Source organism: Gallinula chloropus (genome assembly GCF_964237585.1).
Source record: "Gallinula chloropus genome assembly, chromosome: 2".
NCBI classification, from domain to species: domain Eukaryota; kingdom Metazoa; phylum Chordata; class Aves; order Gruiformes; family Rallidae; genus Gallinula; species Gallinula chloropus.
In genome coordinates, this window is record NC_140086.1 from 160,298,377 (window position 1) to 160,320,804 (window position 22,428).

At 44.6% G+C, this 22,428-nt stretch overlaps 1 protein-coding gene across 1 annotated transcript in view; it reads left to right on the plus strand.

Annotated features, from left to right (window-relative positions):
* Positions 1 to 22,428, plus strand: part of LOC311189175 (vasoactive intestinal polypeptide receptor) — a gene marked incomplete at its 5' end in the record, with an annotated part of 122,811 nt that overhangs the window by 71,157 nt on the left and 29,226 nt on the right. Inside the window, 3 exons of the mRNA XM_084260759.1 lie at positions 8,671 to 8,774; positions 15,040 to 15,140; positions 17,042 to 17,171. Coding sequence (XP_084116885.1) covers positions 8,671 to 8,774; positions 15,040 to 15,140; positions 17,042 to 17,171 — 335 coding nt within the window. The remainder of the gene's footprint in view (positions 1 to 8,670; positions 8,775 to 15,039; positions 15,141 to 17,041; positions 17,172 to 22,428) is intronic.

Genomic DNA, 22,428 nt, shown 5'->3' on the forward strand with positions numbered 1-22,428 from the left:
GAGCCTTGGGCAAATTGCTTACAACCATCAATTCCATTTCCATAATGGGCCTGCCATCAAACGATGCAGATTAGGAAATTAGAGAGGCCTTTGTGAACTCTAAAGAAGCATTTGCTTAAACCAGGAGCAGCTGCTGTGCCAGATGGCAAAGTCCTGGCCTACAGCAGACACAACACTAGAAAGATGCAAAAGTGTGTGGAGGAATTGCAGTCTCTCCGTGTGCTGTGTGTACATGATCATTAATCACTGTGGCACCCTACAAGCAGATTTTCAAGGAATACAGGCAGCAGAAGAACCATGTTTTGTTATATGTACATATAATATACATTGAGCAGTTTACATGGACTTGGATGGCCCATCCTGTCTGCTTAATTTTGCAGATGAGTAGTGTTTTGGTGTGCCATGGACTGGCTGGTGTTGGTCTTGGGAGGCACCCCGCTGATCTTGCTGGGGCTTGACCTGAAGCCACTAACACAGAATCACAGCATCACAGGGTCATAGGGGTTGGAAGGGACCTCCAGAGATCATTGCGTCCAACGCCCCTGCCAAAGCAGGGTCCCTAGGACAGGTCACACAGGTCGACATCTAGATGGGTCTTGAATACCTCCAGAGAAGGAGAGTCCACACCCCCTGGGCAGCCTGTCCCAGGGCTCCCTCACCCTCACTGTGAAGAAGTTCTTCTGCATATTGGTGTGGAACTTCCTGTGCTCCAACTTGGGGCCATTGTCCCTTGTCCTGTCCCCACAGACACTGAGAAGAGGCTCCCGATTTCCCCCTGTGTCCCACACGTCAGATATTTATAAACATTAACAAGATCCCCTCTCAGTCTCTTTTCTCCAGACTGAACAGCTACCAGTTCTTTCAGCCTTTCCTCGTAGTGGAGATGCTCCAGGTCCTTTAATCATCTCTGTAGCCTCCTCTGGACTCTCTCCAGGAGATCCCTGTCTTTTTTATACCACATTTCCACTTCTGCAATCAACACGCCTGCAAAGAGGCTGAGGTCGTATCTCAGGCTGGACCATGAAATGTGGTGATTTCTTTAAGCAATTACACCCCATCACTCTAGGAGTGAACCTTTAAGGTGCTGTTGCAGTAAAACTTGCCAGAAAACTGGTTATTCAGGCCTGCTGCTCCCCTCCTTGATTTTCAGTGGTGTTTTATGCAGTGATGGTCATAAATGAGCCAAAGGTCTGGCCTCATATTTACACTTGTAATTCCCTTCTGTAAGCAGTGGCTGGTATCCCATGGAGAGCCGGCTGGTTGGTTTCCCATCCCGGTTCTCTGGCTGTAGCTCTAGTTCCTGTAGCTTGTGCAAGGATTACCCATGTGCACTGTATCTGCCAGCTCTACAGAACTAACATTGTTTCCCCCTCTTTCATTTCTGCGCCGTTGTTTTGCTCCCTTTGTAAATCCATCCCCTCCTACCTGGCAGGGAGCCTTATGAAAAGGTCATCACCTCGTTCCCTTTAAGCCCTACTCTTTAATCTCCTTTTCCTGATACCTGCAAGGAGAGAAGGCAGCAGTGGAAGAGCTGGGGTGCTGAGCTCTCTCTATTTGTCTTCACTGTGATGTTTTGTTCAGGACTCAGACGCACAGTCGAGTTACTGCATCTTAGCAATCCTTGTGTGTCTGCTGAGCTGCAGTAGCTCCCAACACAAAGTGATTTACACTTTTGGAGAGATTTCACTTAATTTACACTACAATGAAAACAGCACAGCCTAGTTGCCTTAGCCCCTCTTTGACACACACCGAGGAGGGTCTCCACGGGTGAGCTGGAGAGCAGTACATCACTGCAGCATCAGTACCAGCATCTCATGAATACCCCATTCTCATGGGATGCTACATCTGGTGTCTCTGCAGGAGTTGTGCATCCCTGAAATGGATTTTGCTCTGTGCTTCTCACAGCACCCGAGAGAAGACTTCTGTTACAAACAAGGGTCCTATTCACAAACACAGTTCTGAAGTAATGAGACCCTCTTGGACTAATTGCCTTTGCATTTTCTAACCATGGCCACATTGAAATGCAGGAGGCTCCATCTGAACATACATAGAATCATAGAATCATAGAATGGTCTGGGTTGGAAGGGACCCCGAGGATCATAGAGCTCCAACCCCCCTGGTGTCCCCCAGGCAGGGACACCAACCTCCAGGCCTGGAGCTACACAAGGCTGCCCAGGGCCCCATCCAACCTGCCCTTGAACACCTCCAGGGACGGGGAATCTACTACCTCTCTGGGCAGCCTGTTCCAGCACCTCACCACTCTTCCTGTAAAAAACTTCCCCCTAATATCTAATCTAAACCTTCCCTCCTTTAGCTTTAGTCCATTCCCCCTTGTCCTGCCATTATCTGCTCTTTTAAAAAGTTGAATCCCCTCCTGCTTATAAGCTCCCTTCAGGTACTGGAAGGCTGCAATGAGGTCCCCCCACAGTCTTCTCTTCTCCAGGCTGAACAAGCCCAGTTCCCTCAGCCTCTCTTTGTAGGGCAGGTGCTCCAGCCCTCTAATCATCCTTGTGGCCCTCCTCTGAACCCTCTCCAACAGTCCCACATCCTTCTTGTATTGGGGCCCCAGATCTGGACACAGGACTCCAGATGGGGCCTCACGAGGGCAGAGCAGAGAGGGACAATCACCTCCTTGTCCCTGCTGGCCACTCCTCTGCTGATGGAGCCCAGGATACCATTGGCCCTACGAGCTGCAAGAGCCACTGCTGGCTCATGTCAAGCTTCTCATCCACCACAATCCCCAAGTCCTTCTCAGCAGGGCTACTCTCAAGAAGCTCTTCTCCCAGTCTGTATCTGTGTCTGGGATTCTTCCATCCCAAGTGCAACACCTGACACTTGGCAGTGTTACAGAAGGGTGACAAAGCACTGCAGCAGGTTGCCCAGAGAGACTGTGGAGTCTCCATCCTTGGAGGTTTCCATGGATAACCAAAAGCCATCTGGACACACTCCTGAGCAGCCAGCTCTAGGTGGCCCTGCTTGAGTAAGGGAGTTGGATCAGATGACCTCCAGAGGTCCCTTCCAACCTGAACCACACTGTGATTCTGTGAACGCAGGAAGCTGAGTTCTCATAAGACATCTTATGAGGTTATTGGTATCTCAGGTAACTTAGTTGTGGCTTTTTCAAAAGAAACTTGTGATTTTATTTTCTTTTTAAGTGGAAAACCTCATCTCATAAAAATGGATGTGGCTTTTAGTAGCAAATCCACCGGTTTGACAGTTGTAACACTTGTAATCAAAGTAAATACAAATCCAGGAGAAGGCAGACTATTTCATTGCTTCTAACAAATACCTCCCTACGAAGGTGACTCTGTCCACACCAGAGATTCGAACCTCCTATTTGCACAACATAGAAGAGAGCCTGGAGCACAAACCTACTGGTAGAGGGGCACTTTCCAGTTCTCACAATGAATCTCCTCCACTGTGCCTTGCTAATTATGTTACTGAGTTGTAAACCCCTGGTCTTCTTTCTAACAAATTCCCCAGGAACACAGTTTGAAAAGATTTAGCTTCATTCTGATAGGAAATGAGAAAGTTTCAGAAACTTTATGGACTTTTGAAGGCTGGAGATAACATTTCTGAGCCCTGAAGTTCTGCTTTTTTCTAGTACTGCCACTTATGTTTTGAGACTTCAGTGTACTTTCTCAGAGTATCATTCTGGGAAGAATTTGTGTTTTACAAAGTAGTAAGAAACACAGATTAATGAGAAATGGTTCTTGGAAACAGCATATAAAACTTCTGGTGCTTTGAACGCTTCTCCTGCCCACTGACAAAAGATCAGACATTATTACCAAAGGTGTACTATTGGTGAGGAAAGTGAGACCCAGGGAGATCACAAGAACTGGCTGCAGTTTCAGTGCAGGTCTGTGACAGAGCTGAGGTTTGACACTGTACTATAAAAATCTTGATTTAATACTTCAGACTACAATTTGCTGCCTGTCCACTAAGTAACCTCAGAGTAAGAACTTTTTCCATGTACCTTTGTGTTCACCTTAATTCTATAAAGTATTCTGGTAAGTGGTAGCTGTGGTTTGGCCCTGGCTGGAGTCCAGATGCCACGAAAGCTGCTCTATCACTCCCCTTTTCAGCTGGATGGGGGAGAAAATATATATTGAGAGGCTCAGGAGTGGAGATAAGGACAGAGAGAGATCATTCCACAATCACTGTCATGGGCAGAACAGACTCAGCACAGAATAAAGAAAAGAAAACTAATTTATTATACTACAGTACACACGTAGTGAAACCAGAGCTGGGTAATGAGAAGTGGGACCAGATCTTAAAGCACCACCCCCCACCTCTCCCTTCTCAGCAGACTACACTTTAGGCAGGATTTCACTCCCTTCTTCTCCCCATTGTGGCACAGGGAGGGGCAGGGAATGGGGGAATGGGGGTTTTGGTCAGTTCCTCACAAGATGTTCTTCTTCCTAGCTAGGGGGAGGGGCATTCCTCACCCCCTTCCCCTGCTGCACCATGGGGTCCCACCCACAGCAGACAGTCCTCCATTCCTTCCCATGGCTCTTCCCCAGCTGCCCCAGCATGGGGCACTGCTATGGGTGCAGTCATCAATCACAGAATGTCTCTCAGTCTCTCAGGCCCAGACTGCTCCAGCCTGGTCCCCCACGGGGTCACAAGCCCCCCAGCAAACCTGCAAGTGCTGGCAGGGCCTTGCTCCAACACGGGTCACAGCATCTCCTGTCTGTCTCCCCCTGCTCCAGCATGGGGCCTCTCCACGGGCTGCAGGTGGGGTCTGGGCCTTTCCCATGGGCTGTGGGGGGACACCCGCTCCACCATGGGTTTCTCCAGGGGCTGCAGGGGCATCTTTCTCTGAGGCACCTGGGGCGCCTCCTTCCTTCCTTCCCTGCCCTTGGTGCCTGCACAGCTCCTCACACCTTCTCACTCCATTCTCTGAGGTAAAAAGCAGCTGCTGGTGGGTTTTTCTCCTCACTGTGATTCCCAGAGGCACTGTGACCATCGCTGATGGGCTCTTGGTCAGCAATGACTCCGGCCTTGAGTCGGCTGGTGTTTGCTCTGTGGGGCTGCAGAGAGCTTCTGGCTGCTCCTTGCAGAAGCCACCCCTGCAGCCCCCTCCTCCACCAGCCCCCAGCCACACAGAACCATGACAGTAATAATTAGAAACATTTTTTCCTCTGAGGGGAGACATCATCACTGGAGCCAAAATTGGTGTAGTAAAATATGTGTCTTCCAACCTTTCATAAATCCCGGGCATGTAGTACAGAACATGAACACCATTTGAAAGGGTTTGGACCATGTGTATGAAATTATGTGTCAAAAAACAACATGAGCAGCAAAAGGTGGTAGGAAAACTTCTCTGGGAAGTGAGTCTCTCTAAAATCAGGGAGAGCATACTCTTTCTTTTTTAATCTCAGCAATCCTGTGCCATTGTGCTTTGCTCTACCGTAGTATCTGCATCTTTTAAAGCATTAAGGCTAATTTGAAAAGTACTCTTGAGAGCACTGATGAGCAGAATTACTAAAGAACCAAACAATTGTGGGGAAGTGCGCTTAAAAAGAAGAAGCAGGAGAAATATGAGGAAATTAAGCTGTAAGAAGCAACCCATTGTTCACTGGGAATAAGAAGCAAAGAATCGAAATCACTGTGAAAGCTAAAGGCATCCCCAAACAGAGAAGAGGATTCATGAGCAGGAAATAGGAAGAATAAACGTTCAGATAATGGGTTCCATTATAATGAAGAAGAAATAACAGAAATTACATAACACCTAAAAAAAAATAAAAAAAAAGAAAGAAGTACTGAGTAGTCACATCCTTGATTTGTTTGTACAAGATCTCTTATGGTCCTGGTATGAACCCTGGTAAAAAGAAATGCAAACAACGACCATGCAGAAAAAGTGTGGTGAACAGGAACCCACCAAACTGAGCTAAAGTGAACTACTTTTTGAGCAGCTAAGATGAGCAGAAGCACCAGAAGTTTTGATCTGTTGTAAAAAGGCAAATTACAGGCGCGAGTTTTAGTGCCAAAATCCACCTGTCACAAGGATTCCAGAAGTGAATTAAGCCAGGGGATCGGCTGCTGCTGCTTTCAGTGCAAGACAGGTCTGTGGTTAGGTGGTTGTTCAGATGACTCAATTGTCAGAAATTCATGGAGGTGATGCTTGAGTATTTTCATGACTCAGAGCTGCGTGATTGATTTGCTCCTGTTTGCAGAAGTTTTGTTACTCCTGTGTGCGAAGAACCCAGTTGTTGGAAGTGGTTGCAAAACCCTTGAGTTTCACTGATGTAACGCTTCATCTAAGCAGAGAGTTTTGACTAGTGTTTGTTCATTCTGGTTTATTTGATTGTACCAGCTTTCCAGTCAAGGATGTCAGGCAGTTTCTGTGTGAGAAACACCACTGAAGGAAAGCCACGGTGATGTGATTTACATGACATGGACAGGGCAGGGACTAGTGGTTAGAGTGGGTGCTGGGGCAGTTTGCAGTTGGATGCATTGCTGCTTTGTTATTTCTGTCTGACAAACAAACAAGAAGATAATTATCTTGGCTTTTTAGACTGTGAACCACTTAGGGTAAGGCCTGTCCTGGTCAGATTGTTGGTCTCTCCTTCTTTTGCTTGATTAAGGATGATTAAGGGCCTGGAGCATCTCCCCTACGAGGAAAGACTGAATGAACTGGGGCTGTGCAGCCTGAAGAAGACTGAGAGGGGATCTGATCAATGGTTATAAATATCTGAATTGTGGGACACAGGGGGACATGGGCAGCCTCTTCTCAGTGGTCTGTGGGGACAGGACAAGGGGCGATGGCCTCAAGCTGGAGCACAGGAAGTTCTGCACCAGTATGTGGAAGAACTTCTTCACACTGGGGGAGTCAGAGCCCTGGGACAGGCTGCCCAGGGGTTGTGGAGTCTCCTTCTCTGGAGATATTCCAGCCCTGTCTGGACGCCGACCTGTGCAACCTGTCCTAGGGACCCTGCTTTGGTAGGGGGGATGGACCTGATGATCTCTGGAGGTCCCTTCCAACCCCTAGAACTCTGTGAATTTGTAGCACCTTACAGCACCTAGCCAAGGTGGGTTCAAGGCCAAGCTAGTTACAGGAAGCAGGGGTGTCTTACAAGGTGAGAAATGGTCTGCACTGGACAGCTGCTTTACAATCCCAGATGGACCAGGAATTGCAGAGTACCAGTAAGGCATGAAGACTTCACAGTTTTGTCCGTTATGACTGAAGGAAAGAGATGTCCTTATGGTAATTAAGGCTCTTTTTAGGCGGTTGGAGGTCCTGGGCGCTCAACTTGAGAGTCCCGGAAGTCTTCCTGCCTTTGAGTATACCTGTTAAAACAGGCAATTCAGGTTGTCAGTGTCTGGTTTTTCTTCCTTCATAGCCAGATTTTGAAGTGTTTGCTTCTCAAACAAGAGTTCAGTAGATTTCCCAGGAATCACATTTGATCAGGGCACATGTTGTAGGCAAGGTCTGGGTTTGGAGGACTACATTCAGTTCCCCCAACCTTGCTGGCATAATGTGAAATGAGCAATTTATCTCTCAGAATCACAGAATCATTAAGGTTGGGAAAGACCTCCAAGATCATCTAGTCCAACTGTCCCCCTACCACCTGCATTAGTAAGGAAACTACGTCCCTAAGTACCTCATTCAGTCTTTCCTTGAACACCCTGAGGGATGGTGACTTCACCACCTCCCTGGGCAACCCCTTTCCAATGCCCACTCTTTCTGAGAAGAAATTTCTCCTGGTTTCTAACCTGAAACTCCCCTTGTGCAACTTGCAGCCATTCCCTCTTGTCCTATCACTAGTTATCTGCAAGAAGAGGCTGACCCCCAGCTCACCACAACCTCCTTTCAGGGAATTTTAGAGAGCAATAAGGTCTCCCCTGAGCCTCCTCTTCTCCAGTCCCAGTTCCCTCATCCACTCCTCATCACACTTGTGTTCCAGACCCATCACCAGTTTCACTGCCCTTCTCTGGACACACTCCAGGGCCTCAGTGTCTTTCTTGAAGTGAGGGGCCCAAAACTGAACACAGCATTTGAGGTGCAGCCTCACCAGAGCTGAGCACAGGGGCATGATCACCTTCCTGGTCCTGCTGGCCACACTATTCCTCACACAAGCCAGGATGCCGTTGGCCTGCTTGGACACCTGAGCACACTGCTAGCACATGTTCAGGCAAGTGTCAACCAACACCCCCAGGTCCTTTTCCTCCGTGCAGCTTTCCAGCCACCCTGCCCCAAGCCTGTAGCATTACCTGGGGATGTTATGACCGAAGTGCAGGACCTGACAGGACCCCTATCTTGGCTTCTCACAAGCAAAGTGAAAGACATCAATCCTTCAGTGCTCTGTTTAGATTGAAAAATTTCCAGGAACAAAAGCAATACAACAATAACACTCTCAAACAATATTGGTTCAGTGCCAACAACCAAAGGTCTGGGTACATCTGGCATTATGGTATCATTAGAAAAGATGCTTTGTGGCCACCTCAGTATTAAAGTGCACTTGTTTTTGAGGTCTGAACTTTATGACCCACTGCATCCCTCTATTTATGTGTTCTGTGCAGGATGAGCACTTTGTAACAGAGAAGTATGAGAATTTTACTCTGTTACAATAAATGTTCTTTGGCATTTGATTCAGCCAAGAGCAGACATTTGTTTAACACTGAACATTTCTTTTTAAATCATCCTTTTTTTCCCCTTTTTTCCAGGGAATGTGACCAGGAATTGTACAAGCCAGGGCTGGACAGATGTGTACCCTGCACTGTACGCCGTAGCTTGTGGATATGATTCCAACAGCACTCCAGGAGAAGAGGTTTGTAAACCTGCATGGGTAGAGGTCAAGATTTACCAGGGATTGATCTCAGAATCACATGATCTTCCTGTGCTAATTTTTTTCCATTCCGACTCGTTCCTCAAGAAGGAAGGATCCTCTTGAGGATCCCTTGTAGCAGAGATCAAGTGTCTGGTCAAAGAGTCAATCCTCTCTGATTTCCAGGAGAGTGGCAGGAAATCAGCACCTGAGAAGATCAGACCAGTGTCTCTGTGATGCCCACAAATAACTTCACTTGCTTGATTTTCCATGTTCAAATTTGAAACAGACCCACCACATTTGTATTTATCCTTAAGTAGATACGGTGATTCCAGCATTCCTCAGCCAACTTAAGCATCAAAAGGGATAAAAGGACATAACTCACTTGCCATCAGTGCTGCTCTGCTGATCTTTACCAGCTAAAGATCTAGAAAACTGTAGGGAGCACACATAAATTTTCATGCAGTGCTACCAAATTTTGTAAGGAAATCTGCAAGCTCCCTGGCAAGCTGCCTGTATGTAAATTAGTGATCACTGACCTAGGTATAATTAGCTTTATAGAGTACTGTCATTACACAGGAAGGAGTTTCTTATTGGCTTGCTGCATGCTGACACATGAAGGCTAAAGTCTAAAGATAACTAAAGTTGCTAGAAGCGAGATTCATCTCACCTTGCCAGAAGTTCAACATCTGATCTAAGTTAGTCACCTACAGTCAACAAGAAAAAGCTTATGTAACAGAATAATGATACTTCACTGCAACCTTATGCTTATATTAAACCTATGCCCATGCTGCTGCTTCTGCTGTATGACATATGTTAGTATTTGTGAGTGCTGGGGGACATAGGAATCTCAATAATGAATATATATGGTGAGAGGTGTTTAAAAAAGGGTAGATGAGGTTCTTAGGGATGTGGTTTAGCATAGGACGAGAACAGTTGGACTTGATCTACAAGAGAGGCTGAGGGAACTGGGCTTGTTCAGCCTGGAGAAGAGAAGGCTGCAGGGGGACCCCATTGCATCCTTCCAGTACCTATAGGGAGCTTATAAGCAGGAGGGGATTCAACTTTTTAAAAGAGCAGATAATGGCAGGACAAGGGGGAATGGACTAAAGCTAAAGGAGGGAAAGTTTAGATTAGATATTAGGGGGAAGTTTTTTACAGAAAGAGTGGTGAGGGGCTGGAACAGGCTGCCCAGAGAAGTGGTGGATGCCCCATCCCTGGAGGTGTTCAAGGCCAGGTTGGATGGGGCCCTGGTCAGCCTTGTGTAGATGCAGGCCTGGAGGTTGGTGTCCCTGCCTATGGCAGGGGGGTTGGAGCTCTATGATCCTTGGGGTCCCTTCCAACCCAGACCAGTCTGTGATTCTGTGATCTTAAAGGTCTTTTCCAACCTTGTCATTCTGTGATTCTGTGGAGGTGAAAGGTCTTTGTATATGGTCAAACATTCCCACGGCTCTCAAAGAGTTAACAGAGATTCTGAGCAGAACTGAGACAACCTTGAGAGGGAAAGAACACAGGAAACACAAAGAGAAAGTTGCACTTTCCTTTAAGGCCAGCCACCACTTCACATCCTCAAGTGTCCCCTTCCTCAGATCAAGCTGTGTGGCACCAGTCGCACATTGCAAGAGCCACTGTCACGGGTATCCTCCAGGAAGGTCCTTCATTGAGAGCTCTCTGGTTTATGTTCCAGCTGCAAAGGGGATTTGGGAATTCCTGAGACATGCTTTGGCGACCCGATGGATTGCAGCATTGCCAGAGTGCCGCGTTACCAAGAGAACACCTATTGTGTTCTTTTAATTCCTTCTTAATTATTTTCCTCTTGATTTCCGCGGTTTTGTCATGCTGTTTAAATCTAATTTGTGTGAAAGGTGGCTGAGGGGGGTGAACAAACAGTGCTAGCCTGAGAAGAAGAATGGATTTTTCTTGTTGTTAAATTGGCTGTCAGTTTGGGGAGGAAGAAGTAAAGGGAATCGGGGAGAAAAAGGGACGGCAGGCTGTATGGGACATGAGGTCCAGAACAGAATGATAACCTTCCATGTTTCAAACATTTCATGCACTTGTAACACCTACTGGTCTCATGTCAAAACCAAGAAAAGTGTGAAAAATAAACAAGGGCTGTGTGTGAGATTTGAGTTGTGAACTGTAGCAATCCCTAAGCAGCAGATGATGTAGGCACCCAAGTAGTGCACTTGGGGTCTTTGCAGTGAGGACTTCTACAAACTGACCTTAAAACCCATATATTTCCAAGTGTGAGGATTGTTTTGCTGTCCCATTGTCAGATGTTATGGACACCTTTTCTCTTGTGTGACCCCTGTGTGGTTAGGGGGTCCACCCTAGCTGTCCCCATAGCTCTGTCGGAAGATGGTGACAACAATGGGCACCTCCAGCGGTCTGGGCACCCTGTATTTCTCTCCAAAGGGGCCTCTTTGCATTTACTCTACAGAGAGACTAGATGTCTTTATTCCAGGTGAACCCAAACATCTCCTGAAAGACTTGATGCCAGTATTTCTATTCTTTCTCTTTTACAAACATAAACGTTTCCCAGTCTCACCTCAGTTACCAAGAGGGAAATGTAGAGGTTACTGAACAGAAACTAAGGAAGCCAATTCTTAGCTTATCTCAGTTTAGCTTTTACCTTAACTAATTGTTCTTATCAAGTTTCTGTGAAATTAAGCAGAGGCTTTTAGAAGTCAGAGAGACAATGATTAAACTGCTTGATTTCATTCTGTTAATCAGTCTAGGTCTACAGCTAGAACCCAGGCATCCTGGCATTGCATTTCCTTCCCTTCTCTAAATCCCTTGTTTTTTTCTAAGAAGAATATCACAGAATCACAGGGATTGTAAAGGACCTCAAGAGATCATCAGGTCCAACCCCCCCAAATATTTTAGAGCTCTGAGTGAAACTCCACTGCCATTTATGATCTTGGGTCAAATTCTGTGCTCTGATATCTGCAAAATAGGAAGTCATTATCGTTAGCAAGTGCAAAAGAAGAGTGAAAAGTCATTTTGTGATGTTTCCTGAACAGATGACCTTGCTGCTCAGAAACAGACTGGGTATCAAGTTTTGGGGCCTTTTCCCTTACATATATGATGAGCAATTGCATTTGTGCATCACTTGGTTGATTTTTATCATTGTTATTATTAATATTATTATCTTCTTCCTTTGTTATCCTATTAAATTGTCTTTCAACCCACAAATGGGTTTCTTTTTCCATTGTCCTCCCCATCCCACTGTGAGGGGAGGGATGAGTAAGCAACCGCATGGCGCTCAGTTACTGGACAGGTTTAAGCCACTACAGTCCTTTTTTGGCACCCAGTGTGGTGCCTGATTGGTTAAGATAACAACATATCTGACCAGAACATCTTAAAACAAATTTGTTACAAGCATTTATATATTAATCATCAATAATGCTCTGGTCACAATGGTTTTTTTACTTGTTCACAGATTTTTTCCTCAGCATTGTGTCATCTAACACCTTACTTGCCATATATAGAGGTTATCAGTGTTTATGTGTGGTTTATCTCCCCTGGGTGTTGGATTAATGTTATCACTGTGCTGTTTGGTGTACTGCTGGCTTATGCTATGAGAAAGCCATTCATAGTCAGGCCAGTTTATATTTGTATTCAGCTGTGGCTAAATCTGTATTCAGCAGCAACAGAGTAACAGCGACAGTTTCGTCTCCATACATCAGGAGCCACCTGTCAGAAACTATTAATAATTACACTTTTTATTTTCCTCCATGAAGAGCCATATCTGGGGGAGATACCTTCCTTCCCCTTCCCCTTCTTCTCTTGGCTAATCATAATAACTTTCTAGAATGTTGAATATCCTGAGGATCTTCAGTCCAGCGTGGTTCTATTGCTGCGTCTCCTGAATGTGGTTCAGGTCTTGTTCAGGGTTAAACAACTGCTTAAGAATAAATGCCACATGGAGGTCAGTGCCTGCAACTGGTACTGCAGCTACTCAAACCCCAAATATATGCACAAAGGCTACTCAAACCTTGGTCTTAAGCACTGCAGCTAAATGAGAGAACCAACCCATACTTGTGCCAGTCAACCCTATAGATAAGAAGAAATGGATGTGGAAGTCAACTTGTTTAGTAAAGAATGATGAAACAGTGTGCTGGTTTGACCCTGTCTGGAGGCCAAATGCTCACCTTTTTCCATGAACAAACAGGGCCATCACAAGAACAGGGGGAAGAGATAGAACCAGGCACTGTCCCACACAATATCCTTGTCACTGCATTGGAGAGACATGGATTTGGTGGATTGATCGCTCAGTAGATAAGGAATTGACAGGATGGTCACACTCAGAGAGTTGTGGTCAGTGCTTTGGTGTCCAAATGGAGATCAATCACAAATGGTGTTCCTCAGGTATTGGGACCAGCACTGTTTAAGACCTTTGTTGATGATATGGATGGTGGGATCGAATGCATCCTCAGCAGGTTTGCTGATGACACCAATGTACATGGAGCAGTTTGCTTTCATTTGGAAGGGCATCCAGTACACCTAGAGTCAACTGCCTCAGGGGTGAAAACACAGCCCCACCACTTGCTGTGGGCTGACGCAGACCACACTGGAACAGGGTGAAGCTCTGGAACACCTCCAGTACATTGATGACATCATCATACAGGACCACAGAGCAGAAGAAGTTTTTGAGAAAGGGTCAAGGTATTTCCTGGAACACTTCTGCTGTAGTGCTATCAAGAAAGTAACCAGGTAATGAAAGAAAAGCAAAAGCAACACAAAGGAAATTGACTGCTTTCACTGGCTGCCTTTGGCACAGAGGCCTGAGCCCAATCCAAGACTGGAAACTAGATTCTAGTGGGATCTGCAGGGCAGTTGCATAGGAAGGTGGGACCTCTGCTGTTCCTTATTGCAGTTCAAGTCCCTCCATGCAGTGCAGATGAATGCTGTCTAGCTGGGACCATACTATACTGGGTGACTCCATCACCATAGCAGCCTCCTGACATCATACAGATAAGATTAGGTAGATAAATTGGCCTGAAACCCTCACTATGAATTGTTACTGACCCAAAGCTCTTAGTGGTGTGTACTCATTGAATGGGACTGTGAGGGCACCGTGCTTTTAGCCATCTCTGAGATCCTTGGTCTAAGAAGCAATATAGATATGACCAAGGTAACCTTTGCAATCTCTGAAAGCTCTGTCTTAACACCTCTGCAAGGAGGCTTGTGCAAATGCTACAGGATTACTGCTCATCTCAGCCTCCCTGGTTCTGTAAAGTACCTTGTGCTTGTCAAGGCCTATGAAAATAGCATATAAAAATGTCACCCCTCCCTGTTATAACAGAGTGCTTTCCCAAACAAGGTTGAGTTTTGATTTTCTGTCTAAACTGCTCCTTGCATTTTCAGAGTTTTGGGGTTTTCTTTTATAGCAAATGGTGACAATGAGAGCAGAGGAGGGTCAATCCAGGGCTATAGATATAAGATTTTCCCCAAACTGTGTTAGATTCTCATAAAAACATGGATTTTCCATTGGTAAAACAAATAACCAAATACCAACTGATCTTTTGTCCTTTTTTTTAAAAGCTGAAAATCATGATTGGTTTAGAGTGTTGCTGGAGAGCCTTAGGAGAAATGGATTTTTGTTGCCTTACTTCCTTGTTTTATTCAGACCAGGATTCCCTGATGGATTTAAATCCTGTGGTGCTCCATGCTCAGAGATTCCCTCTGTGTGCTGTCAAAGAGAAAAGCCATGAAATAATTCCCAACTTCCCATGTATTGCTGAATGAACATATCTGTGATTTCAACAAGAACATTTGAAGTTTGTCCTTGCAGAAGCACAGTATCTATCTTACACAAAAGCAAACCAATTTCCAGACCAGTTCTGCCCTCAAACTTCCTTAATAAGATGAAGCTGATCATGCTCACCACCTCGGAGCTGATGTGTCAGTGCACTGCTAACCGAACATTAGTCATTCTTGTTCCACAAGATTAGAACCATGTAGCTGTCTTTGCAAGTGTCAAATCAGACTCTTTCCTGAACCAACTTTTCCCATGTGTAACTATAACCTAGCTCTGGTGTGAGCCAACCTGTACTGCAACTGGACATATTCTAATTCATGCTGGTGGTGTTTGAGTCATGTACTCTACTGGATGTGAATTTAAAGGTTCAAGGGGTTGGAGATCTTTTAAGAGAATGTAGTAGAATTGTTTTCTTGTCTCAGTAAAAGCTCAGTGATGATGTGTTTAGGGATATGAGTTGGCAGCTTTTTGAAAGACCTGTTGTGTTTCTTTCCTTCACATTAGCAAACGGCTTTCTATGGCACAGTCAAGACTGGCTACACCATTGGACATACCTTATCGCTCATTGCTCTCACGGCTGCTATGATCATATTATGTCTCTTCAGGTAAGACTATGGGGAAAGAAGGCATAGGTAAGGCTCAAAGGACATGATGGCTGTTTAAGTTACAGGCTATGAGTGTTACAGATGGATGCGAAAGACTTCTGTCATGTTTCAGTTGCACATGGGAGGAAAGCCCACCTATCTTGTGTTATCACTGTGTTTCCATATGTGATTTGTGGCCTTTGTGTAGGAGCTATGACCCCAGTCCAGTTATTTAAGGTGGAATTCATCTCACTAAATGTAGATTCTTACATGGTGTTTCTCTGTTTCAGAGGCTATTATCCTATAATCTTACTACAGTCCACAGAGACCTACTCAGCATGGCATGCAGGGATACTGTGGAATGATGCATTTCAACTCAAGTAGCTATTCAAAATGGGACAGCTGAATCCCACCCTAAAATTGCCTGCCTAAGTTTATTTCAGAAGTTTATTTCATACTATAGCTCATGGAGCTCTATGGCAAGACATAGATGCCTAGAGCTATTTTAGACATGCTGGAGCCTCTAAAATGTGCACAAGCTTAACATTTATGATGCAGGACCTTCAGGAGTCCCAGGCCCTTATGGACTCATGAGCACATACACTACAGCATGTGAAATGGCATTAGATGCCTAGGTTGCAGTGAATGGATTAATCCTTAGACTTTATAATAGATTCAGACATTTACATTTGGGTGCCACCAATGAAGAAGTTATAATGTTTTTTATGTACAGAGAGAAAGAGCAGAGCTCCAGGAAATGGAAGAACCTTCTAGATGTGATTCCATCTCCTCATGTCATTCACCAGTGACTTCCCTGAAATGCATTATATTGTTGTCCAATTTATGACAGCCTGGTCCAGACATTATCCCTAAAGAAAGCTGTAGGAGACAGCATACATTCTAGGGTAACTCTCATACTTAAACCAAGGCTGGCTTTTCCTTTCAAAATCTTTGCACTTCTCAGCACATGCTCTCTCTCTCTCTCCTCTCACAAGGGAAAAGTCAATCAGGCACACATGCCCGTTATCTCATCTCAGCAAGGTACACTGTGCCAGCCAAGCTGGTGAAACTGTCAGGGATCAGGCTCTTCATTTGTGGGCAGTGGTATCATTTGACTTGCCTTCACCTGCAAGTACAGAGCACTCAGCTCCGTCACACTATCTTGTCATCATCAGATATTAAGAGCATAAACTCTGCCAATGCACCATGACTCATTAAGAGGTGGTGATTTGATCATGTTGCTGAGCGAGGTCTGTTGTGGTTCAGATGACTGTACAAAGTGCCCATTTCCAGAGCATTAGGCCTTTCACCTCATCTGATATAAAATCTCACTTGAAAAAAAAAAAGACCTCCTTGGTCAGAAGTCATCTTCAAAGTATTAGTGGGCAAGGGACAGAAAAACCCTGGTGTTGTTCTCAATATTGTTAGTGACCAGTCATTTTGAAGTGAAATACATAGTTCATGTTGCTCCCAAAAGCCTGCAATGTGTGTTAATTTTGGCAGCAGCTGCTAAGAATGTATTTCTGACGAAACATTTCCTTTGAAAAGAATTATTGCAGTCCAAACATTCTGCAGAAGACAGACCTTTATCATGAGCACAGTTTGCTCAGTCAGAAACAATTCCTTTCCAGTGGAGAGCGGTGTGTCGGACCTGTTTCCTGTCATTCTGCATTTTGACCTTTCTTTTCTGAGAATTGGGAAAGCAGCAACATTGCTGCAGATGTGTGGATTGCCACATGTTTCGTGGATTTGAAAAGGCTCAAGTGGATTTATGGTGGTTTACATCAGCACATAGTCTGTCTCAGGGTTTCTGATGTTTAGTTGTAAGTCTGGATCTTGGCAGAAGAAACATGTAAATAGATAAACAATGCTTTTGAGGAGCCTTCCTATTCAGCAATGTTGTTTCATCTCTTTCCCAACAGAAAACTGCACTGTACTCGAAATTATATTCATATGCATCTCTTCATGTCCTTCATCATGAGAGCCATCGCAGTCTTCATTAAGGATGTCATCCTGTTTGAAAGCGAATCTGAGCACTGCTTTGTGAGTTCAGTAAGTAGCCATGCACAGTGAAGTTTCTGCCTAATTCTGTCAATTAACTCTTAAACAACACACCAAAAATCACCTTGCCAACGTACTTAGCAAATGTACTCTGGGAAGATTTCAATATTTTTCTTGTTCAAAAGAAACAAACCCCATGATTTTAGCAGTTTAATTTGTATGGAAAATGCAGGGTCAGGTGTTTATAGGCACCTGATCCCTTCTGAGATCAAATCCACAGCTGGTGCTCTACAAGATTTCTGGGCTCCTGTCAGTCCTGTGTCCATTTCTCAGTCTTTGGATATTCTGGTCAAGGTAGACTTTGTAGTCCTGTGTTTAGGGATTCAGTAAATCCTTTTCCTTCAGTGAGGGTGGGAGTCAGATCCAGATAACTTGAGAATTGTCAGGGCCTGGAACAGGCTGTCCCAGGGAGGTGGTTGAGTCACCATCCCTGGATGTGTTTAAAAAAAGGGTAGATGAGGTGCTCAGGGATATGGTTTAGCTTAGGACAGGAACACTTGGACTTGATGATCTTAAAGGTCTTTTCCAACCTTGTGTGATTCTGAGATATCTAGAGCACAAGTACTTCTACCTGAGCTATGTGTGTAAAATGCAACCAGAGTCAGTCAAGCTCTAATAAATATACTCACTGGAGCCTGGAGAGCTGTTTGATGCACTTTGAAGAAAGCCTCTGCATTTGGCTAGATCTCTGGGCTCCACTGATTGCATTGACCAGATCTCTGCAGGAGATCTATAGACAGCATTGTCTATTTTTCATCTGGGTCTGTATCCCATGCTGGCTGTCTGTAACTGTTGAGATTTCCCCACTGGGATGCTAAATGAGGGGAATAAAGGGATATTTGGGGATTTTTTTAAATTTTTATTTTCAAACTCAATGTTATCAGCTGGAGCAAACATTAAGGAGGGAGACAGGCTGTTTATCTAAAGGCCATGTTGATACAAGAGGACACTAGTCATGAGTAAATTTAGGCAGGAAATTGAAAGCACGAAAATAAAGGGATGTGATCAGAAGTCACACACACTCCCCTCCAAAAAGAAAAAAAAAAGAAAGAAAGAAAGAAAAAAAGGAACCCTCCATAACAAATTAATAATATTAGATGAGCTACTTGCTGGTAATAGCAGGGGACTGGGCACAGCAGTCCAGTAGATCCCTTCTGGACCTGCTTTTTACATCATACAGCACCAGAAAAAGACCCCTTTCTCTTCCATTCACACAATTTCTTTCTCTCCTTCTGGCTTTTTTGTATCCTTACCCTGAGTCCTGTCCCTGCTGCTATAATGATCTCTCTGCTTAAGCACCTCTCAGTTGATACCAGAGAGCAGCCAGCACCCATTTTTTCCCTGAGAACTGTCTGCAACATTACATGTTCCCATTGCAGTGACCCTCTGGTGTTTTTTTTTTCCCTCTGTGGTTCACTGGGACCTGTATTCTTCAGTGATGGGGCTTTATTGTGAAGGCCTGCGAACGGTTAGAATGACATACAAACTGGAATAAACAATTGCCTGGTGTCTGCTGCTACAGATTACTGCCAGTGCTAATTGGCAGAGGAGCCAAGAACCCAATGAGCCATGGAGTTTGAACTAACCTCTCACCCCTGGGGGAGTTTGTGTTGGGTCGTGACTGAGGCATGACTGCAGAAATCTGGGTGAGCCGTGTTTGCTTCAAGTGTCCATCCAGAAACACTTTGGTGTATAAATACAGGACTTTGTCCTGCAGAATCCATGGAAAGCCATGGAATCCATGGAAAGCCATGGAATCCATGGAAGCCAGCATGCTTTCAGGCAGCCCCATGGCTGCCACCATTGTGTGTGTTTCCTCCCCATCGGAGGATTTTCATGCCAGCTCAGGGTGAATAGCTGGATGATACACAAAGGTTATGAAAATACATGGAACGAATCTGTCACCACTGCAGTAAGCTAGGCCTTGCCCTCACAAAATCTGCACCCATCTGGACCCAACATTGTAGGCAATCTTTCAGGTTGTAGGGAAAAATTACCTACATGAAAGGCAGTGAAAATGCCTCCCCTGACATTCATCTGTTTGCAGAAATAGTTATACAATCCACAGTGTTTATGTGGGTTTGGTTGGGTTAGGTTGGCGTCAGTTGGGTTAAATAATTGATCTGTTTGTGCTTTGAACTTGCTGGATAAAGTTCTGACTTGTGACACCTGGGTGGTAGCTCATATACCCAGGGCCTAATACACAATTTACTGAAGGTTTTTGTGTGTAATGGCCACATATGGCCTTGAGCTCATCCACTCTGAGGAGAAATTTGAACAAACGGTTCAATTTTCTGAATGCTCTCACTACTAGGCTGCTTTAGAAGAGGGCAAAACCAAAGTAATAGCAGTGTTTTCTAATAAAGTGCTGCACTTAGTTCTTTTGAGAAAAAAAAAAAGGGATAAAGGCACCCCCCATCCCTCTCAGAACAGATTCAGAGCTATAAAACAAAGAGACCAAATTCCCAAATTGGGCATTACCTGTTGCATCCAGAAGACTTAAAATGATTTTACATAGAGTGGGAAACAAACCTCAGTTACAGTGCTAATGCTGTGGCATTTTAAACTCCAATAGTTTTGGATTACCATTGATTTCCACATGAACACCAAGAAAATTAAGTTTATTGAGCATTTTTATGGGCCACAGAACCTGAGAATGTGACAATAAGAATTTCAGGGCCAATGCCCTCAAAATACATGTGATGAGTATCACCCAAGCCATCATGTGAGCCAGAACATGCTCCATGCCCTGGGTGGTATTTGCAGAGTGATGTGTGGCACCTGTAGCCTCCTTGAATTCCTTGCTCCTTTCTTGATAAACTCAGTCTTTGTAGAAAGAAAAGTCTTGGTGGTCGGGTGAAAATATTCAGCCTGTTTTCATGGGGCGTGAAGTTTGAGTTGACAGGCAAGGGTTGTTTTCACAACTCAGTGTAGCAGGGTTAAAACTGAATGTAGCTGGCTTAAATGATCATTGATCCTAGAACATGCATCCAGGCCCTTTGGCCTACACCAAGGCTTGTGTAGAAGCATGTAGACTGATCTCCAGACAAGGCTGACCCTCCAGAAGCCCACTGTGGGATTTTCCTCTGAGAAACAAAGCACTGCCAGGGACCTTGAATTTTCTAATGGGGTAGAAACAGCAGAATTTGATAGCTATACATACACACAGCATATTTCTCAAGGTACCAACAGTCATTAGTAGACCAAAACCACTTTCTCTCTCTCTGTCATACCTTCAGTCATAAATTATGTTGGTAATTATGTTTAACTAAATCATCTTGTTGGCTTAAATTGCTTAAAAGCAGGGATATACTCAAATGTGTTAGTTAATCTGGGCTTTAAGCACTCAGCTGTAGAGATGATCAGGCTAGGAGGGGTTTGTGAAGCCACCCACTCCAATTTCTTCAATAACAATTCATTTTGATTTGTTCAGAACACGTTCAGTCTCAGTTGTTTCTGATGGAAAACATTTTTCAGCCTGGGTTTGCCTGCATTTTTCTGTGGTTTTGGGGCTCAAGAGGCCTCCTTACAAGTTTTATTTTTTCATGTTAGTTTTCTTAGGCCTATTGACCTTCTGTTTTGGCATTCCCACACTTTGCCTTTCTCTTTCCTTCTCTCTCTGTAGCCAAAACAGAAAACGCAGTAGAAAGATTGAACTGAACACTTCAATTGTTATTACATTTCATTTTTCATGAGTTTATGGGTAAGTTTTGATACAGTTTCGTTGCTGTAATATCTGGATAGTGTGATGATGAACCACTTACCTTTCCAGCCAAGCTGAACACAACAAAGAAGCTGACAGTTTGACATAAACAAAGATCAGGTTCTTCAGGTTGAATTCAGGCTGACTTTTCCTGAGCTCTGCAAATTTGCCTTTGCTGAGGATTCAGCCAAGGGAAGACTGCATCATTTGTCTTTTTCCTTTCACATTCCAATAAGACAAACACATTCCAGCAAAAAAATTCTACTTTGCAAAGGAGGGTGGGACTTTTAGGAATGGTGAACATACGCATATCTCATATTTTCAGTGTGAAAAAATGTGGATTTTTCACATGACCCTTCTCAGATCAAATTAATAACAGCTTCAGACCCCTACATGAACTTTATATGTGGAAGTTGAAGACAGACATGTTTTCTTTTCCAGTGCACCCTCGTCTGAGCTTACTTAGATGGATATTCTCTGCCTTATGTGGGACTGTCCCAGAAGGCATGCTATTGAAGAAATGGAAGAGTATAAGCCTTTTTATGCACTTGTGCAAAAATGAAACAAATATCAGAGACTCAGCCCTTTCACTGGGCTATGTCTTCTGGGAAAGACAGCTACTCCCACCTACCTAGAAGAGGGTGAGCTTTCCATAGCAGCAAGGACGGGCATCTGCTGAACTTTGGCTGACTGGCTTGGGGAAGGATCCTGGCATTGTCTGAAGACAATGTGAATCTTTCCCTTGACTTTAATTGGAGTTGGGTCAGTCCCCAAAATGTGTACATACACCAGCAGGCACTTTTTCAGTAGCTCAGCCCATTCCTGCAGAATTGCACCCCATCCACTGAGTTCAATGGGACCATCCAGGTGCAGAGGTGCTGCCTGAGATAAGGAAGTGCTTTACTGTCTGTCTTGCCATGCAAATGAGGTCTAAAGTGAAATGAGGTCCACCTTTTTTTGCTCATCTGTTTAGAGTGAAAGAGACCCTTGTTCTTCCCACCTAATAGGTAGCAGCTACATTTGGGTTTTATCCCAAGAAGCAGTGCAAGGAGAAAAGGAAAAATCACTGGTCTTTTGAAGTAGAAGGTTCTCACTGTGCTCTTCTACTCATATCTGACCTGAACCACCTCACCCTATTCAAAAATTCCTGTGAAACCCAGACAGCTTGTTCCTATTAGCTTCAGGAGGTGGGTGTTGCAATGGACTGGTGTTAGTTCTTCTTTCTGAGCTTTTTGACAGCATTTGGTTTCTATTTAGGATTCTGCTGGAGATCTCTGTGATGTTGCTGTCACAACACAAATCTAACACGCCCATTTCTTTATCTAACCTGATAGAGACATTTGCATCTGCCAGACAACTTCTGTGAAGTATTATCCTTGTATCTGCTGATATGCCCATATCTGCTGGTATCTCCATTTCTGCTGATCACTGCGACAATCTGTGTATTGTTGTAAAGAAAATGACAGAGGGGGGGAAAAATCCACCCCAGAAAGAAAGCTAGGTTAGGGAATGGAGGCATTGTGTGTTTGCTGAATCTCTGTCAAG